At 44.1% G+C, this 22469-nt stretch overlaps 1 protein-coding gene across 1 annotated transcript in view; it reads left to right on the top strand.

Annotated features, from left to right (window-relative positions):
• Positions 1–22469, top strand: part of LOC120919202 (serine/threonine-protein kinase 4-like) — a 168245-nt gene that overhangs the window by 108184 nt on the left and 37592 nt on the right. Inside the window, exons 8-9 of the mRNA XM_040331245.1 lie at positions 8967–9095; positions 10961–11156. Coding sequence (XP_040187179.1) covers positions 8967–9095; positions 10961–11156 — 325 coding nt within the window. The remainder of the gene's footprint in view (positions 1–8966; positions 9096–10960; positions 11157–22469) is intronic.

Below are 22469 nucleotides of genomic sequence, written 5' to 3'. Positions count from 1 at the left end.
ACAGCTGAGCAGCCAATTGTCCCATTATTTTTGGTCCAATAAAAAGTGAGAGGCACATATACAAACGGTTGTAATTCCTACACCGTTCACCTGATTTGGATGTAAATACCCTCAAATTAAAGCTGAAAGGCTGCAGTTAAAGCACATCTTGTTCATTTCAAATCCATTGTGGTGGTGTATAGAGCCAAAAAGATTAGAATTGTGTCAAGGTAAAAAAAACATCAGATTCTTACAAGCCCCCCCTGTTCACTTACCTGAGCCCTCGAAAGTCCCGCGTTGTGAACACGATGGCTTCTCGGCCCGGTCTTCTCAGCTGTTCTCAGCTCTTCATTGGATAGATTGATAGCAGCGCAGCCATTGTTTGTTTTATTTCATTGTGGTGGTGTATAGAGCCAAAAAGATTAAAATTGTGTCAATGTCCCAATATTTATGGACCTGACTGTACAACAACAGTATAGTTCAGTGTTTCTTAACCAGGACTGAGATGTATATATATCGGCTGTAGATTAAAAAATGTGGTCCCTGTATTGCTGCAGGTTTGCCAACTCCCTGCAGTTTCACAGACAGACCATTCAATTATAATAAATAATAATACATTTTATTTATAGGCGCCTTTCAGAACACCCAAAGTCACCTTACAAAGATAGCAACAGAGCAACAAAAAATTATAAATAAAATAAATATACATTACACAACCATTAAATTACAAAAACATAATCAATGTCCTCTCGTATTCATTATCTCTCTGTTGTCCTGTTTTAAATTCACTGGACTATGTATAAGATGCTGTTAAACTGCAAGTAAAATATGAAGGGCGTTCAAATCAAACCGGGACTTTTGGAGTTTATATAATAAAAAGAACAAATTTCAAAAAAGTGGAAACTGCATTTATAGTGCCTTGAAAAAGTATTCATACCCCTTGAAATTTTCAATTTCCATCATAGGCTCTTTACCGAGATCGGTGTAGCGGTGTGTCAGACTGACTGGCTACATCAATCCCACGGGCGTGCAATGGCTGTTATCCTGCTGGACGTCATATGAAGCCCAGTCAGGATAACTGAACCACCGCCTGGCCGTCATTCTGCTATAGGCTGGGCGGGAAGTGGTTAAGAAACATCATCATCACACGCTGTTCCATGCACACCCTAACACTGTTGTCTGTCATCTTGCTATAGGCTGGGCAAGAAGTGGTTAAGAAACATCATCACACGCTGTTCCATGCACACCCTAACACTGTTGTCTGGCATCCTGCTATAGGCTGGGCGGGAAGTGGTTAAGAAACATCATCACACGCTGTTCCATGCACACCCTAACACTGTTGTCTGTCATCCTGCTATAGGCTGGGCGGGAAGTGGTTAAGAAACATCATCACACGCTGTTCCATGCACACCCTAACACTGTTGTCTGGCATCCTGCTATAGGCTGGGCGGGAAGTGGTTAAGAAACATCATCACATGCTGTTCCATGCACACCCTAACACTATTGTCTGTCATCTTGATTAACTGACCCACTATATGTGCAACACCTATCAGTGATAGGATACACTTGCCACTTATTACTGCATGTAGTACCGCCACACTAGCATCCCTTTTTATACCTGCAAAATTAAAAGTCCTGGTTTGACTTGAAGGCCCTTCTTGCTAAAAAAAATGCTAAAAGGGGTTAACATAAAGAGTTAAATTCAACATTTTTTTTATTCCAAAATTAGCTGCAAGCAAAATTGCTGAAATAAATGTGTATTTATACTTGCCATTGGGGATGTTTTGATCCTAGTCCAAACTCACCTGGGTGAGCCTGCTAGGAACATGTCACCTGTACTGGGCCAATTATCTGCGGCCAGAGCATTCCCCCACCTCACAGCCACAAGCATACACAGGGTATGTATATGTGCGGCTGTGGGAAGAGGAATGCCTTGCCCACAGATGACTCGCCCAGTAGAGGCAGGTTTGATCAGGTGGGTTTGTACTAGGATCCGAACATGCCCAAGCTCATCCCCACTTGACATAATCCCCATTAGGGATGAGCTCCAGCGTGTTCGCACACTCCACGTGCAGAGCCCACCAGGAAGTCGGCATGGCACTGCGCTAATCACACGCCGGGAGACATTGTCCCGATGCGTGGCTGCAGAGATCGGGAAATGTCCCACTGCCTGTGATTAGGGCAGCGCAGTGCCAACTTCCTGGCGGGCTCTGCACGTGGAGTGTACGAACATCCTGGAGCTCATCCCTAATCCCCATCACACAGCAAAGTAGTTTGAGATGTATATGCCAGAATCCTGAGCCAGTCAGGTTCTGTTGTATTGTACGATGCCCAGAGTAAGTAACTGCTGTGATATACACCAGTGCAATCGTAATCAACATTATAGGGTATGGACAGATGCAAAAAATGCGCTTTAAGTATACCCAACCCTGCCTTGCATTTTAGCGAGTCTTTTATTTCCCACATGTATTGCATCTTCAACAGTTTGGATAACGAGAGGCATTGGGGAAGCTGTTTTCAATTAATTTCATGTATAGTTCAGGATGAGATGTTTGATTCTTCGGAATCTCCTCCGGGTGAGGATTTCCCTCCATAACCAGGCGGAATCCTCAGCTTTTCTCCTCTGGCGCGTTTAACCGTTCCTGGTTCTCCACCGTCTGGAAGAAGACGTGACTTCGGGAAAATCTAGGCCATGACATGTTGGGAATAGTGTGTTCTGTTAATATTTCACTAAATTATTCATAGACCCTTAACATGCCTTCTGCCAAATACAACACATAATAAATGCAAAATAAATAGAAGTGTAATGTGTGGCCAGGCTAACGTTATCCATTATTAATTGGAAGGGATGTTAACCCATTGAATATATTGGGAAAATTGATGTTTTTTCAGCATTTACGTTGTAGGAAGAGCAATTAGGTCAATATGGGCTGTTCAGTCATTTACTTGTTAGCACAAGGACATGGGGGTTGATTTACAGAAATGTTGTTGAAAAAGCTAAATGTAATTGAGAAAATAAAATGACGAGAGGATCCGGTGTTTGTATGTTTTTAGAGTTTTACGACTCAAAGTTGACCCCTATTGGAGAGTGCTTTATACATCAGCCTACTGGTCACTCCAAAAAGTTACGTCTCCTTTTTAGCACTACTGCAGGTGAAAGTGTAAGGAAAAAATATTTATATTAGACGAAATATTAATAACCAAAGAGAAAATATGTGGATAGAGACAATGGTACAATATCCTCTGGAAACCAAGCATGGTTGACGGGTAATCCATCCCTTGCCGTCATACCTCAGTGTTTAGGACTCTCCTCCTTCTGGGTCTCTTCTCCTTTAATAGGCTTTATGTACACTTGGGCGTAATGTACTACGTAAAACGTGGCAAAGTCTTGCCGCAATTTTAATGCGGTTTTGCCATGCTTTCCGGTTTCCCGCAGCCGGCGATCAGAGCGTTCCTCTCCTGAATGTGATTCTTCCACGTTCAGGAGAGGGAGGTTGAAGCTTTCCTAACCACAGCACCTCCTAAACTCTGCTAAAAGTGTATACGTACATGGATATATAGGATTTCATGGAGTTTGAACACCGTTTTCATATGCGGGCGCTACTCACATATGCTTTCGCTTCTGCGCGCGAGCTCGTTGGGGCGGGGCGCTTTAAAAAAAATATTTTTATTTTCTTATTTATTTTTATTTATTTTATTAATTTTTACACACAAAAAAAAAATGGGTCACTTTTATTCCTATTACAAGGGATGTAAACATCCCTTGTAATAGAAAAAAGCATTACAGGTCCTCTTAAATATGAGATCTGGGGTAAAAAAAAACTCAGATCCCATATTTAGACCAGGGCTCGACAAATCCCGGTCGCCAGGTCGCCATGGCGACTAGAAATAGTGTCCTGGCGTCTTGGCTTGGAAGGTGGGCATGCGCCATCTAGTGGTGAGCCGTTGGTATTACAAGTTATTACCACCAGATGTGAGCTGGCGCCATCTGGTGGTGGCCGTTGGTATTACAAGTTAAGCATTACAAGTTAAACAGCAATTCTAATGTAATTTTTCACTATTTTTCACTGCCATCTTCTTCCCTCTAATTAGAACCACCAAACATTCTATATATTTTTTTATCCCAACACCCTAGAGAATAAAATGGCGATCGTTGCAATACTTTCTGTCACGCCGTATTTGCGCAGCGGTCTTACAAGTGCACTTTTTTGGGAAAAAATTACACTTTTTTTAATTAAAAAATAAGACAACAGTAAAGTTATCCCCATTTTTTTTTTATATTATGAAAGATAATGTTACGCCGAGTAAATTCATACCCAACATGTCACGCTTCAAAATTGCGTCCGCTCGTGGAATGCCGACAAACTTTTACCCTTTAAAATCTTCATAGGCAACGTTTAAAAAAATCTACAGGTTGCATGTTTTGAGTTACAAAGGAGGTCTAGGGCTAGAATTATTGCTCTCGCTCTACCAATCGCGGCGATACCTCACATGTGTGGTTTGAACACCGTTTACATATGCGGGCGCTGCTCACGTATGTGTTCGCTTCTGCGCGTAAGCTCGTCGGGACGGGGTGCGTTTTCTGGCTCCTAACTTTTCTAGCTGGCTCCTAGATTCCAAGCAAATTTGTCAAACCCTGATTTAGACTTGCATGCAAAAAAATGACAACTAGAAAATATTGCTTTAAGAAGCATGGGCGGAAGTGACGTTTTGACGTCACTTCCGCCCTGCTATGCTATGGGGACGGGTGGGGGCCATCTTGCCCTCACTCGTATCCCAGCCGAGGAGAGAAAGGGACCCAATCGCCTCCGCCGCTGCCGACGGCTCCGGTAAGCGGCGGTGGGCGCGGGAGAGCGGCGAGAGGGGGGGCCCTCTCCCGTCGCCGATCTCGCGGCGAATCCGCCGCAGAGACCACCGTTATCGTTTACAGGACCGCTCAAAGAAAAGATGGATATCCCGGTTGTGGCAGCAGCTGCTGCCATTACCGAGATATCCATCTTTAAAGTACCGACGTATACCGTATTTATCGCGGTATAACGCGCTCTGGCGTATACCGCGCACCCCCAAAGTGGCCCCCAATCCTGTGGGAAAAAAAGATTTTTTGTTTTTTTGTACTTACAGTTTTGGTGTCTTGCGCGGCGTCCATCTGCGGCCTCGTCGGGTCCGGCGTCCTTCTGCGGCCTCGTCGGGTCCGGCGTCCTTCTGCGGCCTCGTCGGGTGTCCTCTTCGGCGGGTCGGGCGTCCATCTTCGGCGGGTCGGGCGTCCATCTTCGGCGGGTCGGGCGTCCATCTTCGGCGGGTCCGGTGTTCATCTTCGGCTGGTCCGGTGTCCATCTTCGGCGGGTCCGGTGTCCATCTTCGGCGGGTCCGGTGTCCATCTTCGGCGGGTCCGGTGTCCATCTTCGGCGGGTCCGGCGTCCTCCCGCTCGTTTCCCGCCACGACTTTGAATACTGCGCCCGCATATAGCGAGCGCAGTACACTCGTGAATCTTCGGGCAGGCTCGGGCGCCTCTCGCACTGACGTCCTGTACGCTCAGGACGTCAGGACGTCAGTACGAGAGGCGCCGAGACTGCCCGAAGATTCACGAGTGTACTGCGCTCGCTATATGCGGGCGCAGTATTCAAACTCGTGGCGGGAAAGCGGGTATCGGCGTATATCGCGCACCCACGATTTTGCCCTGATTTTCAGGGCAAAATAGTGCGCGGTATACACCGATAAATACGGTATGTACATGAGCGGGTCCTTAAGTGGTTAAATTGTGTGGATTTTGTGTTGATAATCTGGCTTCCAAAATTCTTCTGTAGTTCAGTGCACATCTTGCAGCCATAGACCATGAGTTCCTGGGGGCAATGACAGATGGAACCATCAAATTGCAGGGTCCATTTGTAGAAATGTTACTGGCATACCATAAGGAGAAGTTATAGGCAAGCCATTTATTTACCACCATTAAACCGAGCTACAGTATGTTTTGTGGCCACTGAGGACCTCAACCTCAGGCTGGAAGTGGTGCTATTTTCACATATGGTAATATGGATTCAGCACAAAATCTTGCGTCAGGTTTCTGATGAAACTCAACCCAGTATGTATGTGTGTTTGTATAACTCTAGTAAGGACATTAGCTGATGTCATTAGGACTATGTACTCTTTAAATATCTATATGTAATAAGAAATGGAAATAAACTGATTAAAAACTATGTGCACAGTTATATGTACATTTATTGGCTTAGTCAGGGCTTTTTCTCAGAGAATAGGTGCAGGAACTCCAACCTTCACCCTTTATTTCTGCTTCCTACCCACCCCTGAGCACCGTTCCTTGGTTCCACCTTTTACCAACCTCCCAGTGCTGCCCATTTTAGAGAATACAGAACCAAGTATATATTTTGCTACTAAGTGATTTGCAGGGAATTTGTTAATGATAACAAAGACAGTAATATGAGCAAAAATCGACCCTACCGCAGCAACAGTCGACCCTCAACCCAGCAAAAATAGGGCCCTCGCACAACAATGGAAGGCAACAAAATGCCACCCCATCAACAATAGACACCCTGGAGCAACAACAGATGTCAAAGCAGACTGCATCAATAGACCCTCCATGAGGCAGCAACAATAGACCTCTCCCTCAACAGTAGATCCTACCCAAAAACCTAAGACCCCCCCCCCCACTAGCAACAAAAGATCTACCCAGCAACAATAGACCTCCAAGCAAAAGTAGATCCCCACCAGTAACAAGCATCAATAGACCCTCCAGCACACCCCAGCACTCCTTGCCATTACATCAGGCATGTCCAAAGTCAGGCCCGTGGGCCAAATGCGGCCCCCCCTGTTGATTTGATATTGAACCCCTGGGGATTTCGATGTATATATTGTTTGTGGCCCCCAGGGCCACAAAAAATATATACCGTATTTATCGGCACTGCCTTGGAGGGGACAGGGAGGGGTAGGACGAGCGCCATCAGATTACATGAAGAGAATCTCCTGTTTACTCAGCAGCGTCTATATTGGAAGTCCCGCCTCCTGGGATGCCATAGGATGACTGTTCTGTCTATCATAGGAGGCTGGACTTTGTATTAAAGAGGCCACAGAGTAAACAAGAGATTCTCCTGTTTGTAATCTGTCGGCAATCTCTTCCCGCCCCCCTCCCTCTGCCCACCGAGGCTGCAGATGGGCATCGATCAGGCTACACTGATGGCAATGGTAAGGCTGCATTCATGGCACATGTGAGGCTGCATTGGTTGTAACGGTAAGGCTGCATTGATGGCACATGTGAGGCTGCATTCATGGCAATGGTATGGCTGCATTCATGGCAATGGTATGGCTGCATTCATGGCAATGGTATGGCTGCATTCATGGCAATGGTGAGGCTGCATTCATGGCAATGGTGAGCCCATGCGTGTTATACGTCGATAAATACGATATATCCAAATAATACGCCCAAGCTCATCCTTAGTCCTGAACAACGCTCTGGGATTCGTTGGGGCCACAAAAGAAATATATACAGCAGCCCTCAAAATTTCCACTCGCCTACTAGCATTTGGCGAGTGGATTTAAGCTGGGGGCGAGTGATGACAGGGCTGCATGAACAATCTCCCTCCAATCTGTGCCTACACTTAGAGTCCAGATGAGATTGGCGGCCGAAGAGGAAAGGTGCATCCTCGGGAAAAGTAGTCTGGTGAGCCGCACAGGCAGAGCAGTACACAGGTGCTCTCCTTACAATTCTCATTAAGCCATGGGACCTAACAGTATGACCTCTCTGAGCCTGAGGTGGAGGATTGCAAAAATTACCACTCCGGTGCAGCGCTCACTGAAAGTTGCCCTGACATGAGAGCGGCAGCCTTCCAGTTTGTGCAGTTTTCTTCTCCTTGTGCTCTATGTAGGTGTCCAACAGTTTAGCCTGAGCACTGTGAACAGACTGGTCTCAATGTGTGCTGTGCGCTGTCAGTGTGCGCTGTGCTATGGTGTCAATGGCTGTGCAGTTGTGTGGATCTCAGTGCTGGATTGTACTCCCCCCCCCCCCCCCCCCCGCTGTGCTGCAGCTCCTCTCCTCTCTGCCAGCCTGAATAAAAGGGGGAAGTGGGGACATGCAAGCGTGGAGCCGCACACACAGGCTCCTGATGATGAGATGAATGGGAGAGAGAGAGAGGATGGATGAGACAGCAAGAGAATGGGGAAGAGACCCAGTTCTAGTGCCCTGTCCCTCTTGTCTGCCCCCAGTGCCCTGTGCCTCTGGTCTGCCCCCAGTGCCCTGTCCCTCTGGTCTGCCCCCAGTGCCCTGTCCCATTTTGTTAAAGTTGTTGTTGGTAATATTTAATTTTGTAACTTGATTATGCATAAAACATTGTCATTCCATGAGATAATCTACGAGGGCGTGTTTATGGGTGCAATTAGGCGCAGGGCAGTGTATGAATTAGGTGGGGCAACTGGTGGCGAGTAACTCTTGAGGCCTGGCTAGTAGCTCACTTGAAATTTTGAGCCCTGATATACAGTATATCCAAATAACACACCCAAGCTCATCTCTTCACCACACACAGCAATAAAGGCAAGAGAATTCTTGTTGGGCAGTGTATTAGTGCTTGGACGAACACACTTAGACCGAATTTTAATGGTTCAAAGAATGTCAGGCAAAATAGTCGGCCCTCGCGCATGTTCACTTAATCAAATCTTTGAAAAAAGTTTGGACACCTCTGCATTACATACATTCATTAATGGAGGTGCCGGAACTGCGTTTCCCCACTGAAAAAAAGCCATGGGCTTCGTCCACAAACAAGTAGAAAGCAAGGGGAATCCAACATGGAGTTATGGGTCAAGCAATGGAGATTTTCAAATAACTTACCAGTTGCAAAATGTATATAGCACGTTGCCTATGGGGACTTATTTCAATCTTTTTGTATCTCCTCATTGATTTAATTTTCTCTTCAGTCTCTAATATTGCACCTATATGCTATAGAGTTCAAAATATCTAATGCATATTGATATTTCTATGACTTAGCACCCATTTGTGAAAACAACCAAAGGAGCAGCCATCTTACGACATTTAATAAATGAAGCCATGGAGGCACAGATCATACGGAACGAACTACAGCAGCGTGAACTGGAAGCTGAAGAGGAAGAAAATGCGGTTGGTATTTTTACTTTTTTAAAGATAGATTTTTATTGATATTCTAGTCAAAAAAGCAGGTACAGAGTACAATAGCATACACAACACTCTAACCACTTCCATACCAGTCACTTACACCCCCTTCCTGCCCAAGGCCATTTTCAGCGCTGTCGCTGTTTAAATGACAATTGCGCGGTCATGCTACACTGTACCCAAACAGAATTTATTCCCACAAATAGAGCTTTCTTTTGGTGGTTATTTGATCGCCTCTGAGGTTTTTATTTTTTGCTAAACAAATGGAAAAAGATTGAATTAAAAATAAAAAGGTTTTGCATTCGTTCTGTTATAAAATTTTGTAAATAAGTACGTTTTCTCCTTCACTGATAAGTCGGCACCAATGAGGTGGCACCAATGAGCGGACACTGGCTGGCACTGATATGCAGCACTGATGGGCATTGATAGGTGGCACTGATGAACACTCATGGGTGGCACTGGTGGTCACTGATAGGCTACATTGAGCACTGAAAGGCTGCAAAGATGGCTACTTATAGATGGCACTGATAGGCAGCACGGATGGGCATTGATACGTGATGCTGAGTGATATGTGGCACTGATGGGCATCCCTGGTGGCACTGGCAGTGGTAGGCATTGTGAGTGGGCATTGATTGACAGCTGCTTGGGCACAGATTTGCATTCCCTGGTGGTCTAGGGGGGCATACCTGGTGGTCCAGTGTGGATGGCCATCCTGGTGGTCCTGAGAGGCTTACTCGTGGTCCTGGGCAGGTCCTGAGTCAGACGGCTTCCCGACTGACTTTTTCCCGTCGGATATCCCGAGCGTGTGTACGAGGCCTTACAAGTGTCTAAAGACACCATTACATATTTATTGGAATAGCCATGAGGATATTGTAGATTGTGAAAGAGCCTTCAGATATTCATGCTAGTGGGTTGGCCGGGGATAAACCTATACTGATCTTCCCCTGCCAGATGATCTCTCCTCATTACTGAATTAAACAAGAAGATTATAACATTGAGCATACAAGCTGACCCCAACTATTTTATACTTTTTTCCAATCTCTGTTTCTCTGACTTTGAGGACTCGTTCCCGCGATTAAGCAGTGTTTTGATCGCCCACCACTTGCTCCCCTTTTGGCTGCAGCGGGTAGCAGCGTACACATGCTGCGGGCGTGATGCTTTGTTTCCTGGCTGCAGCAGCACTCATTCAAGGCAATGGGGCTGCTCTGCAAGCACCCCACAAGTGGGGCATTTAAGAGGTTAAAGCAGGTGGTGAGGAGGTGATACAGCTCCTCCTCACCACCTGTCAAAGGCTCTTTGAAGAACAATCCGAATGTGTATTGCTCTTCAGGGGTCAAAGCACGTATAAACAAGCCCTTAATAGGTCTGCATGTACATGCGGATACGATATAATTAAAGGAACAAGAAATACAAATACAGTAAAACCTTGGTTTGAGAGTAAATTGGTTTGAGAGCGTTTTGCAAGACAAGCAGAATGTTTTAATACATTTTGCCTTGATATACAAGGGATGTCTTGATATAAGAGTAGCGTCATGTCACAACTGAGTATAAAAAAGAAGAGAGGAGCCTCTAAGTGTAGCAATATGGTTACATTTAATGAAGGTACAACATTTAGCAACTTATTGCTACACTTAGAGGTGCCTCTCTTCTCTTTTATACCCTGTAAAAAAAAATGCTTTGATATACAGGTGCTTTGGATTACAAGCATGTTTCTGGAACGAATTATGCTCGCAAACCAAGGTTTTACTGTAAGTGACTATACTGAACAAATGTACAAATGTAACCCACACACAGTTGCCAGAATACAATACTGCTTGCGGTAGTAGTCGTTTACCATTGCATCTCTATTTTAGGATGATGATGATGAACCAGATTCTGGGACAATGGTCAATGCGCGAGGCAGAGACATGGGCACAATGCAGGAGTTTAGTACCATGAATGAAGAAGCTGCTAACACAATGTTGGAAAATGAACATCTGACGACCCAGCTTGGCACCATGTTAATAAACAAGGATGATGAGGAGGAGGAGGAATCTGGCACTATGAAACGTAAGATCGCTATTAAAAACGTGTATGTGTGTGTGTGTGTGTACTGTGTATATATACACGAGTGGTCTTCAATGCAAAAGGTTTACTGAATATAAATTATCCATACAAGTCATGAACTGTACATTTTCGAGCATCACACAGCTTGATGAAGAGCAGGGATGCTCGAAACTGTACAATTGAAAAAAAGGAAATTGTATATATAATTTATGGAATGGGAAAAAAGAGTTGCGCTACTTCAAATACAGTGTCTAACTGGTAAAAGTAAACAAAATGTGTGTATGGAAGGACCACTAAATAATGTAAAAGTGTCCTCTACCCACAAATATGCAATAAATGGGTAGCCACATTAATAAAAATAGTGCAAAGGAAATTCAATTGAATAAGTTCACACACATATATATACAAATAGCAAAGTAGTGAATCCAAGACATAAATAATATATGTAGACAACAGAGAATATATATATATGTGAATGAGTCCATGCACAGAGCCAAGTCCAACAAATGAAGTCAATACATCCAATTTGAAGGAACAAATGAAGAAAACGTTTTTTTTTTTTGCTTTGGGATGAAACCAAAAATTGAGACGTAATCCCACCGCCACCAGAGTGATGTAGAAAACGGTGCTCCTTAAATCACATCTAAATGCAGAATGAAACCCTTACCAGCTGCGGTGGACCTTCTATAAGAGCAAGGTCATTCACGCCTGCAGACATACCCTTCTGCGGGGTCTTTAGTGAATCCCAGGAACGGATGTCTCACAGCTCCCGAACTCCTCCACTCTTACCACGTCTGATATCCGAACAGCAAGGAGAGGGTACTTCCCTCTAGTGGGGTGATGAACTCGCTCGCGGATGTGAAAAAACAGCTTGTGGGGGAACGGAAGGGAGTACTATAGTGCGTTATCCTTTTAAGTTTTCCACAATTTTTATGAAAAAAAAAGAATTACAATGGCAACAATGGATAAAAGCACAACAATTTAAAAAAGCCGGCAGTAATAACAACAAAAAAACGATCGCCCGTGCTTCCGGGGTCACGTAGAGCGCGGTGACGTCAGTGCGTAGCTCCGCCCTGACATGTTTCGTAAAAATTTAATTTGCAAAGACTTTAATTATACAGTGCCTTAAAAAAATATTCATGCCCCTTGAAATTTCCCACATTTTTTTATGTTACAACCAAAAATGTAACTGTATTTTATTGGGATTTTATGTGATAGACCAACACAAAGTGGCACATAATTGTCAAGTAGAAGGAAAAGGATAAATGGTTTTAATTTTTTTTTTTACAAATATGTGAAAAGTGTGGTGTGCATTTGTATTCAGCCCCCCTGAGTCAATACTTTTGTAGAACCCCCTTTCACTGCAATTACAGCTGCAAGTTTTTTTGGGGATGTCTCTACCAGCTTTGCACATCTAGAGAGCCCATTCTTTTTGCAAAATAGCTCAAGCTCTGTCAGATTGGGTGAAGAGCGTCTGTGAACAGCTATTTTCAAGTCTTGCCACAGATTCTCAATTGGATTTAGGTTTGGACTTTGACTGGGCCATTCTAACACATGAATATGCTTTGATCTAAACCATTCCATTGTAGCTTTGGCTGTATGTTTAGGGTTGTTGTCCTGCTGGAAGCAGTGTTGCCAACCTAACCGATTGAAATTTACTGACACAACACCCAAAATTTACTGGCACAGCCAAACTTTTACTGGCATTTCCAAAAGTTATAAAGTTGCAGGTTTAAGTGCAAATTTCAGTATTTAGGCCGACAGGTGGCAGCAGCGGAGTCAAGGGTTTGGATGCCTATCAGGAGGAGGCTTCCTCGCTGTGCATGCTGGGGAGGGGTATTTATGGGGCAGACGCCATTTTCTTGGGTCTTCTCCTCGTGGGGCGCCCACCTTCAGGGTAGCCATTCCACGGGACCCCGGCAAATGGCCTTCTGGGGTGTGCGTGCTATGCAGCGATCCTGGTTCCGGGACCACGTTGGCCCGGAGCATCTGATCTAATGCCGGGGCCCAGTGAACGACTGGGTCCCCAATCTGCTGAGGTCCTAAGCTGTCCGTACTGTTGGAGGAAGCTGTCCAGTGGAGAGTCTGCCTGAGGAGTGCCAAGAGAGGCTGGTGTTCCAATACGGGCCTGCCCATCCATGGGGGACCAGGAAAACCGGGTACTGAGAGGCTGGACGTTGGTCGCCTATCAGTCTGTAACCTAACCAAAACTACCTGAAGGAGATCCGGGTGTTGAATCTAATAGGCAGGATTCTGAACCACTTTGTTTCTTCAACCATTGGGAGGGTCTGTGGCAGAGACTTAGCCCCAACTTCCGAGTGACATTCTGGCTGCCAGGTTTGTGAGAGAGGCCTGTCCAGGTGCGCTAAATCCATTCCAGCTGGAGTGGCGAAGTACAGTGTCGTTGGAAGCAGGACTGTTTCCCATCTACATACACCTGAATCTGTTGTTCACCATTTCTGCTATCCCTTCACCTTTTAATTGTTTGTTTTTACCTGGCTGGGTAATAAAAGCACAGAAAAGACACCTGTTGAGTGGACATTCCATTTACTACAACAAAAAATACAGCGCTCAGGGGTGGGGTAAGAATCACTTTATAGTCTTAAAATTAGTGCAATGTATATACATGAACTGAAAAAAAGTAATATGCAGATGGCAAACAGTTAAAATGGAATCTAATTAATGGTCCCCAACACATGTACAGAAGTCATATGGTGATAGTGGGATGACAACCTCAAATCACTACTGGGAGGATGTTAAAAGCTTCCAACTGGTGTACATACAGTGGTATGTGGAGGTGATACAGCCGTTTGAATGCCTCTATGCAGGGAGATGGAAACAAGCAGTGGGGAGATGACATCCACGCTGAAAGTAAACGTTAGTGCGGTTCACCTGCAGAGGAAGATAATGCTGTGGATCCAGACCAACAGGGAGGCCGATGGGAGCGAGATCACTCCTCGCGACGAAGGTGTAGGGCAGTGGGGAAGATCCTGGATGGGAACCACCGGGCCAGTATGAAGACGCCGCCGCGTCGGTCAAAGGCGAGGAGGGAGGGGCGGAATCTCCGCTGCGTCACACAAAGGGGAAGGGAGTAAAGTCCGGACTCTATCCCTCAAGGATCATGTGACTCCAGGGGCCAATCAGTGGAAGAGACAAACAAGCAGTATAGGTCAAAACGCTGGCGTCACTGGAGGGATTCCCAGAATATCAGTGTCTCAAAAACTGGCTTCTTATGAACAAGTGGGGGCATCAAACGAGATGGGGGTGAGCCGTGACTGACATGTTTCGCGTGCCAGACGCTTTGTCAAAGTCTTTTTCTTGTCTTTTTTTCTTGTATTCCATTTACTACAACTCTCATCAAGTACCCTAGACGGCGGAGATACAGAGGTAACATGCCACCCAAAACAAACCAGCAGCTCCTTCGGGGGTAGTTCTACATATACATACTTTGAGCATAGTAACACTGTACTACTCTGAGGAGGTGAACAGGATTTTTTTTTCTTTCACACTATGATCACTTATAACCGTGTTGATCACTGTTATAATCAACAATTTTTTTCTGAATGAAATCCATTCATTCAGTGTGTACTATTGTGATTAGCTGTGATTGGCCATAGCTAATCACATGATACAGATGGGAGGTGACTTTACTATGTGATTACTGCGACTAATCAGAGATCAACACAGTATACAACAAATGTACAGAATGGATAGCTTTTATTCATGTAAATTGTCATGTGATCTGCTGTGATTGGTCACAGTGATCACATGCTACTGGCAGCGGCGGGTACACTGAACAGTCATCCGCTGTGTCCGGTTGACCCAGCGGGGTAGTTATTTTACTGAATTCCACTGTAAAATCCACAAAATAAGAATATACAGTAAGAGCAAAATTTTAGTTTGAGTAGATTCCGCTTTGTAAAGTCAAACTGTTCTCCAACATTCAGCCTACTATGCACTTACATACTCAAATAAGTAGAAGGAGTCGGAACAATTGGGTTAATCCATCATGTTCTTCAATTCATTACATTACACCTGAGCTAGCAAGGACTTGGCTCAATCCCCTACTGGTTCATACCACTTTATGTAATCTATTCAATCCCACCCCTCTCAATCTATGGACCCAATGGAGAATTAAAATGGCTTTCTTTAGATCATTGTTATGTCTATTCCTAAGCAAAAATATATTAACCTACACAGCACTGACTACCTCTGCAACTTGCTTTTTTTATGGAAATAACGTCGCACCTAAACCTGGGCACTGTTTTCAATTTTTTATTTTTTAAATACTTTGGCAAAAATAATTTATATGAAAACGGACATACAGGATTCAGTTTATCATTTTATATAAGCAGGCCTTCTAATTTTGAATTATTTTAACTTCCCTTCCATATTTTTATTATTTAAGAAGTAACATACATTTTGTTGTAAAAAAATATCCCCTATGGATGATCAATGTGCATTTCAAGGATTTTTAACAAATTTTGTAGCAGATTCCTACAGTTTATTACTCCTTAGGAAATAGCTGTTTGTTTCATCATGTCCTTTGCAGACTGATTCTGAATGGAGGGTCTGGATTATATACACCAGCTGCACTCTCAGTGTTCTAATGAGGAAAGCTGCAGCGTCTGCATTACTTTTAGAAACCTAACCCTAACCGAACGCATGGATTCCAATGTTTTGTTTTTTAGCAGCATGTGATTAGAGCCAGAGGCTCTTGTAGGCTTCAAAAAAACGTGGGCTCGGGGCGCAGAGCCCACCCAATTGTGTGAAAATAGCGAATTAATATTCACTATTGTCTTCCTGATTCTCCTCCCATCCTGAGACCTGCCAAGTGGTTTTACCAGGACCATGGCTGCAGACTACTTTAATGTGAAAGTGATCCCGGCAGCTATACAGCCGCCCGATCACTTTTACAGTGATTCAGACCCCCCCCTCCACTGCTGCCATCAGGTGCCCACAGAAAAGATGGAGCAACATACGTTCCCCATCTTCTCTGTGATAAAGCCGAAAATGACAAGGATTTAATCAATTCCGTTTTCAAATCTGTGATTGATCAGCTGCCTTGGAGGTCAGAGGAGGCATCAGGGGTCCAATAGACCCCAGATGTCTCTATAAAGAGTACCTCTCGTTAAATTACAATATGGCCTGTGTTGCAGTTGTTGTAAATGCTATATTATTTTATATATTTGCTCAAATTTTCCACACAGTTTGAGTTACCCTTATCCTCTGGAACACCCCACCCCAATCTGTCCGCATATCTCCTACTCTGTCCACTTTTAGGCGATTCCTCAAAACTCACCTCTTCAGGGAGGCCTATCCTGCCTTCAGCTAACAACCAAATCTTCTATTTCTCCCATCAGTTCATCCCTCTCAGTTACTAGCTTTTGTTTCACCAGTCCCTCCCTATTAGATTATAAGCTCACCGGGGCAGGGCCCTCCTAACCCTCATATATTGAATATTATTGTTGCTGTATTATCTCGTTTTATATTGTAAAGCGCTGCCCAAACTGTTGGCGCTATAAAAAATCCTGAATAATAACAATAATAATTTAGTAAAAAAAAAATTGAAGTTTGTCCCTGTACTGTATCTGTCTTGTGTCCTTGTCTGTGAAATCCATTTTGCCCTTTTTTTGCTCTTTTCTGTTAGTTTCCTCTTCCATCTCTCCTTGTAGACTGACATAAGGTAATGGTATCTCACAGCAATCTTTAATTTGTTCTTAGCAAGTTCACCAATACATCCATGTGAAAGACTATCCTCCCAGAGGAAGAAAGGCTTTTTCCTGCTGTCAGAACCTTCTCGGCTCTGTCAAGGTCACAGGCTCCTAATTATTTCTAGACCACAGTGCGCAAAAAGAATTTCCATCAGTCTTGTAGAACAATTCCACAGCTCAAATAAATAATACGGATGCTAAAACGTTCTAGTAAACAATGAAATCGAAGAGACCAAATCACAAAGAAGAAAGTTTGAAATGAAATACTTCTAACCGCAAAATAAAATATTGATCGGTCAGAAGAGAGTATTTGGTGTTCTGAATGTAAGCTGGGAGAGGTGTAGAAGTTGGTTTAAATTGCTTCCCTTTTTCCGCTGATAAGTATATTACGCTAAACTTGAATTTGCACCCCAGGCGTTGTACAAACCTTGCGTTAATGAGAACATGTCGTTTACGTTCAGGTGCATTCTGGCTTGAATTTAACATCCGTTTTCGAATGGTTCTGACAATATTCAGAACTCATTGACAGGAGCAGTTAGCCTGCAATTCACCTTTTTTGATTAGAATTTTATGTTCAATCTGAGTTTACTGGGGAAAACCAGTGATGATACAAAAGAAAATAGGGCGAAACAGGAGCATAACTATAAAAGGAGATGATAGGCCAGATAGCAAATAAAGAAATATATTCAGCGCAGACAACAACCCAAATAACACACATAAATAGATGGAGATCGAGAGATAGATAGATAGAGAGATATATATATATATATACATACAGTATATAGATAGAGATATATATATATATATTAGGGTTGTCCAGATACCGATACCAGTATCGGTATCGGGACCGATACCGAGTATTTGCGCTGGTACTCGTACTCGCGCAAATACTCCCGATACCAAAATAGAATACTTTTTTTTTTTTGTGACATCGAACACAAATTGGATGGCACCATTGGATGGCACTGATAGGTGGCACTGGCATTGATTGAATGGCACTCATAAATGGATGGCACTGATAGGTGGCACTGGCATTGATTGGGTGGCACTGATGAGATGCACTAATAAGCTGCCTCCCTGCACTGATGCACTAATGGGCACTGATTTGCACTGATAGCTGGCACTGGCTAGCTGCACGCTTGGGCACTGGCACCGATGAGCTGCACTGACAGTGATCACTCCTTCAATGATATGTAGTTTTCCAGTACCGTATGCTAAAAAACAGCCCCACACCATGATGTACCAGTTCTTCATAATTCTAAAGAAAATATCTTTGGTCTGTATTGTGGTTTGAAAACGGTCACATGACATTAAAAAAAAGTATCGGTATTCGGTATCGGCGACTACTTGAAAAAAAGTATCGGTACTTGTACTCGGTCCTAAAAAAGTGGTATCGGGACAACCCTAATATATATATATATATATATAGATAGATAGATAGATAGATAGATAGATAGATAGATAGATAGATAGATAGATAGATAGAGATATAGATAGATAGATAGATATATAGATATATATATAATCTATCTATCTATATATATCTCTATATATCTATCTATCTATATACCGTATGTGTATGTATATCTATCTATCTATATATATATATATAGAGATAGAGATATATATATATATATAGATAGATAGATAGATAGAGATATATATATATATATAGATAGATAGATAGATAGAGATATATATATATAGAGATATAGAGATATATAGATAGAGATATATAGATATAGAGATATATAGATATAGAGATATAGAGATATATAGATATAGAGATATATAGATATATATAAATATATATATATATATCTCTATCTATTCTGATTGCTGGCTGAACACTACAAGGTCAATACACAACAGCTCGACAGAAAAATAAACAGGGTGTTTGCAGGCCCGTCACTACAGGACAGGCAAAGCAAGCAATTGCTTGGGGCCCCCAACTAGGGTGCCCACGTACATTGTCCCAGAATGAAAAGAACACTGGGAACATTCAGGAAATCATGGGACAGAGGCGGACTGAGCCACCATAGCTTTGGCTCTGCCTCCACCTGACTATACACCAAATCACTGGTTGCTATAGCCGCCTAGCGTCTGGCAACCAGTGACGTCACTGCCCAGCTTGAAGGTGGAGGAGGATTTCACTTTCTCCTCCTCCTCTGCACTAGTGCTTGGTTTTGAATTTGCCTGAGACCCGATCAAATCAGTGGCAGCCCTGTAGCACCAATCCTCCTCTCCCTTACTATCCGCTTTCACAGCTTTGACCAATAAGGGAAGGGGGCACTTCAACTCCCTGCACAAATTTCTCCCCGCCTCCACCCTCCCCCTTGTGCAGAGCCTGGGATCGTCTGTCCACACTTGGTGAAGGGAGAGAAGTTTCAGCAGCATGGAAAACAGAGGCAGCAGTGACAGCCCAGAGCTGCAGACATCGGAGCTGTGCAGAAATTCTTCCTCCTTATCTTACTGTGAGTCCCCCCCCCCCCCTGGGGCTGCTGTGTGTATAATGACTTTCTGCATCTGTTCACAGTCACTAGTAACCACACACTATTCACCTTCTGGGGGGGGGGGGGGGGGTCTGCAGTCTTCCTGGCCAGTGCTCTTTTTTTCTATTAGAGGGGGTGAGCAGGGTCCTCCCATCACCCCCCTGCAGTTCTCCAAGCTGGGGGTCTTTTTTAACTGGTGGGGGAGGGAGGGGAATTCCTATTTTCCTGGATGGGGGTCCCCTAATATCACCCTCTGCAATCCTCATAACTGGAGGGGGAAGAGAGGGGGATTCCTTTATTAGGGACCCTTCTTATCACCCCCCCCCCACACACACACACACAGTCTTCCTAGCTGGGGGTCTTGTTTATCTAGAGGCAGTGTGTCCATAAGGGCGCCACCCCCCTCTCTCCAGCCACCCCCTCTATCAGACAGGGGGGGCACAGTAGGAGCATTTGATGGAACAGTGACATCGTTTGTCAGTGTAGAGATCCGGTAGGTCAGTGTAATGGTCAGTGTAGGGATCAGGTAGGTTAGTGTAATGGTGGTCAGTGTAGGGATCAGGTAGGTCAGTGTAGTGGTCAGTGTAGGGATCAGGTAGGTCAGTGTAATGGTCAGTGTAGGTATCGGGTAGGTTAGTGTAGGGATCACAGGTAGGTCAGTGTAGGGATCGGGTAGGTTAGTGTAGGGATCAGGTAGGTCAGTGTAGGGATCAGGTAGGTCAGTGTAGGTATCAGGTAGGTCAGTGTAGGGATCAGGCAGGTCAGTGTAGGGATCAGATAGGTTACTGTAGGGATCAGGTTGGTCAGTGTAGGGATCAGGTAGGTCATGCTGGCATCTTTATGCTTCCCACATTGCTTTTATTCATATTTTACCATTTTGTGATAACTTTTATTGGCTATATTTACACTGATTTGTAAGATATTTTTATAAATAAAATTCATTGGTTGATCTACACCATATGGAGCCCTCTTTTATATTTCATGCTATGCTGGGGTACTAGTGATTCATCTTGCCCCACCATCACCCCTTCCATCCACCCGGCTGTTGGTTTTCTGCTTGCTGTGGTTCTGCGCTGTGCGTGCGGGGGGGCCTCCATTTTGCTTGGGGCCCCCTAATTCCTTCAAACGGCCCTGGGTGTTTGCCACTGTGAGGATGTATGTCTAAGCCAAGCATGTAAGTGTCAAAGTGAGTCTAGCCCATCCACCAAAAATATCAGCCGCTCACCTCATTAATATGACCAAAAAGTCTGAATAAGCCTTCCCACATTGTGGAGATAACAATCCTCCAATGGTCAATCAATGGCACAGAAGACGATCTCTCTCTGCGGAATATATATGTGGATAAAATAATACCAGAATCTGCTCTGTTTTATCTCAAAATTAATTTAAAAACTGTTAAAAGAACTTACAAGTAAAGCACTTGTACCTGGTGCATCTGAACAGCGCTCTGGTTATAGCTAAAAAAAACAATAAGGTTTCCACAGGTGACGTCATACATAGCCCCTCCCCCTACGCGTTACGTCCGTAGGCGGGACTTTGACAGCGGGAACGGAGCCACGTAGTCTACCCACACTTGTATACACACAATCCCATGCGTCATGGAAACCAGAGGCTACCTGCATAATTGCAGCGATGAGAGGTGCAACCGCAAGCTTTTCAGTTTTAAAAGGAAAACGCAACAACCGGTCTTCAGAATATAAAATAAAAAAACATATATCTGAAACATTGTCTCAATCTATAGAGCACCAATTACTACGCTCAAAAGAAATGTGAGCACGCCACGAACTCACAGCATCGGTGTGAATTATAATCCAATATTAACTGGTCTTTAATATTGAATAAAGAATTTTAAAAAAAATGGGGGGGGGGGGGAGAGAAAGGTAAAAAGGTGAAGGAAGGGTGGTTGAGGGGGAGGCCAGGAGGTAAAGAAACGGCAGGAAACAGAGCAGGGGAAGAAAGAAAGGCTAAGACAGCCAGGGGTGGACAACCAGAAGAGACTTCACACAAGCTCAAACCAAGTAAAGGCCTACGATTGTCCGACAAGGACGTTTCGCAGTTCATATGACTCCATGGACACCTTTCAAGAGAGCCATGTTTGATGGCATTGTTTGTATGTATCCAGCTCGTGTTCCAGGAGGGACTTCATCCCCTCAATGTAATCCATCTCTGTAACCCACTAAGTCGAAGAAGGAAGTTGGGTCGTCCACCAATGGAATCTCGCTGCTGTCAAATAATGCCTAAGGATACATTTAAAAGAGCTGGCTAAGATGGAGAACAAAGTGATTTGTGGAGTGTAGGGAACAGTTACCCCTGTAACAGTGGTATAAATCATGGATGGGGGGCATTCCCACCAGATATGCAAGAGGGAGCCCCTGGCAGAATGGTAACACCAGCATAGTTCTGAAACGGGCAGAAAAAATCAGATTGAGCAGCGTCGGGAACTGATACCACTGGGAGATGAGTTTGAAGTTCTTGTGGGCCCTAGTTGCCAGGGACAAACGGTACAATACCTTTTAATGTATGCTTAATAAACTTTGTATATTGTTTTGCTATATGACAATCTCTAGTGCTTTATTTCCTGTATATTGTTTGGGGTTATGAGTGGCAGACTTTAAAGTCTTTTTTTTTTCTATCTTTATAGAGGTATTGTAAATTTTTCCTACTGGACTTGGTGCCACGTTAACCGATTGAAGTTCGTATTTCATTTTTCATACTTTACCAAACAATTGGGCAATATGTTGCGTAGGGCTGGGGAAAAAAACGATTTCAATCTTGAATCGAGTTGCGAGGGCAAATCGATTCAGATTTTGACTAAATCGATTTTTTTTTTCCATAGGACCAGCGCTCCGCGGACTAGGCTAAAGCCGCAGCCTCCCCTAAAAAATCGCAGCGATCTGCGGGCAGGATGTTTTAGGCAAGGCCGCGGCTTCGGCCTAGTCCGCAGCCCTTTCCCAGGATCACGACGGACTTGGCTGAAGCCGCGGCCTTGCCTAAAATCTTAGGACCGCCGTGGTGTCTAATAGGAAAAAAAACTCGATTTGAATCGCCAATCAAGTTTTTTTTTTTTTTTAAATCGCAGATGTTTTTGGGGGCCAAAATCGACCCCAGCT

Source organism: Rana temporaria, chromosome 12 (assembly GCF_905171775.1).
Source record: "Rana temporaria chromosome 12, aRanTem1.1, whole genome shotgun sequence".
NCBI lineage: Eukaryota > Metazoa > Chordata > Amphibia > Anura > Ranidae > Rana > Rana temporaria.
The sequence above is the reverse complement of the archived record's forward strand: the minus strand, read 5'-3'. Positions and strand labels throughout refer to the sequence as shown.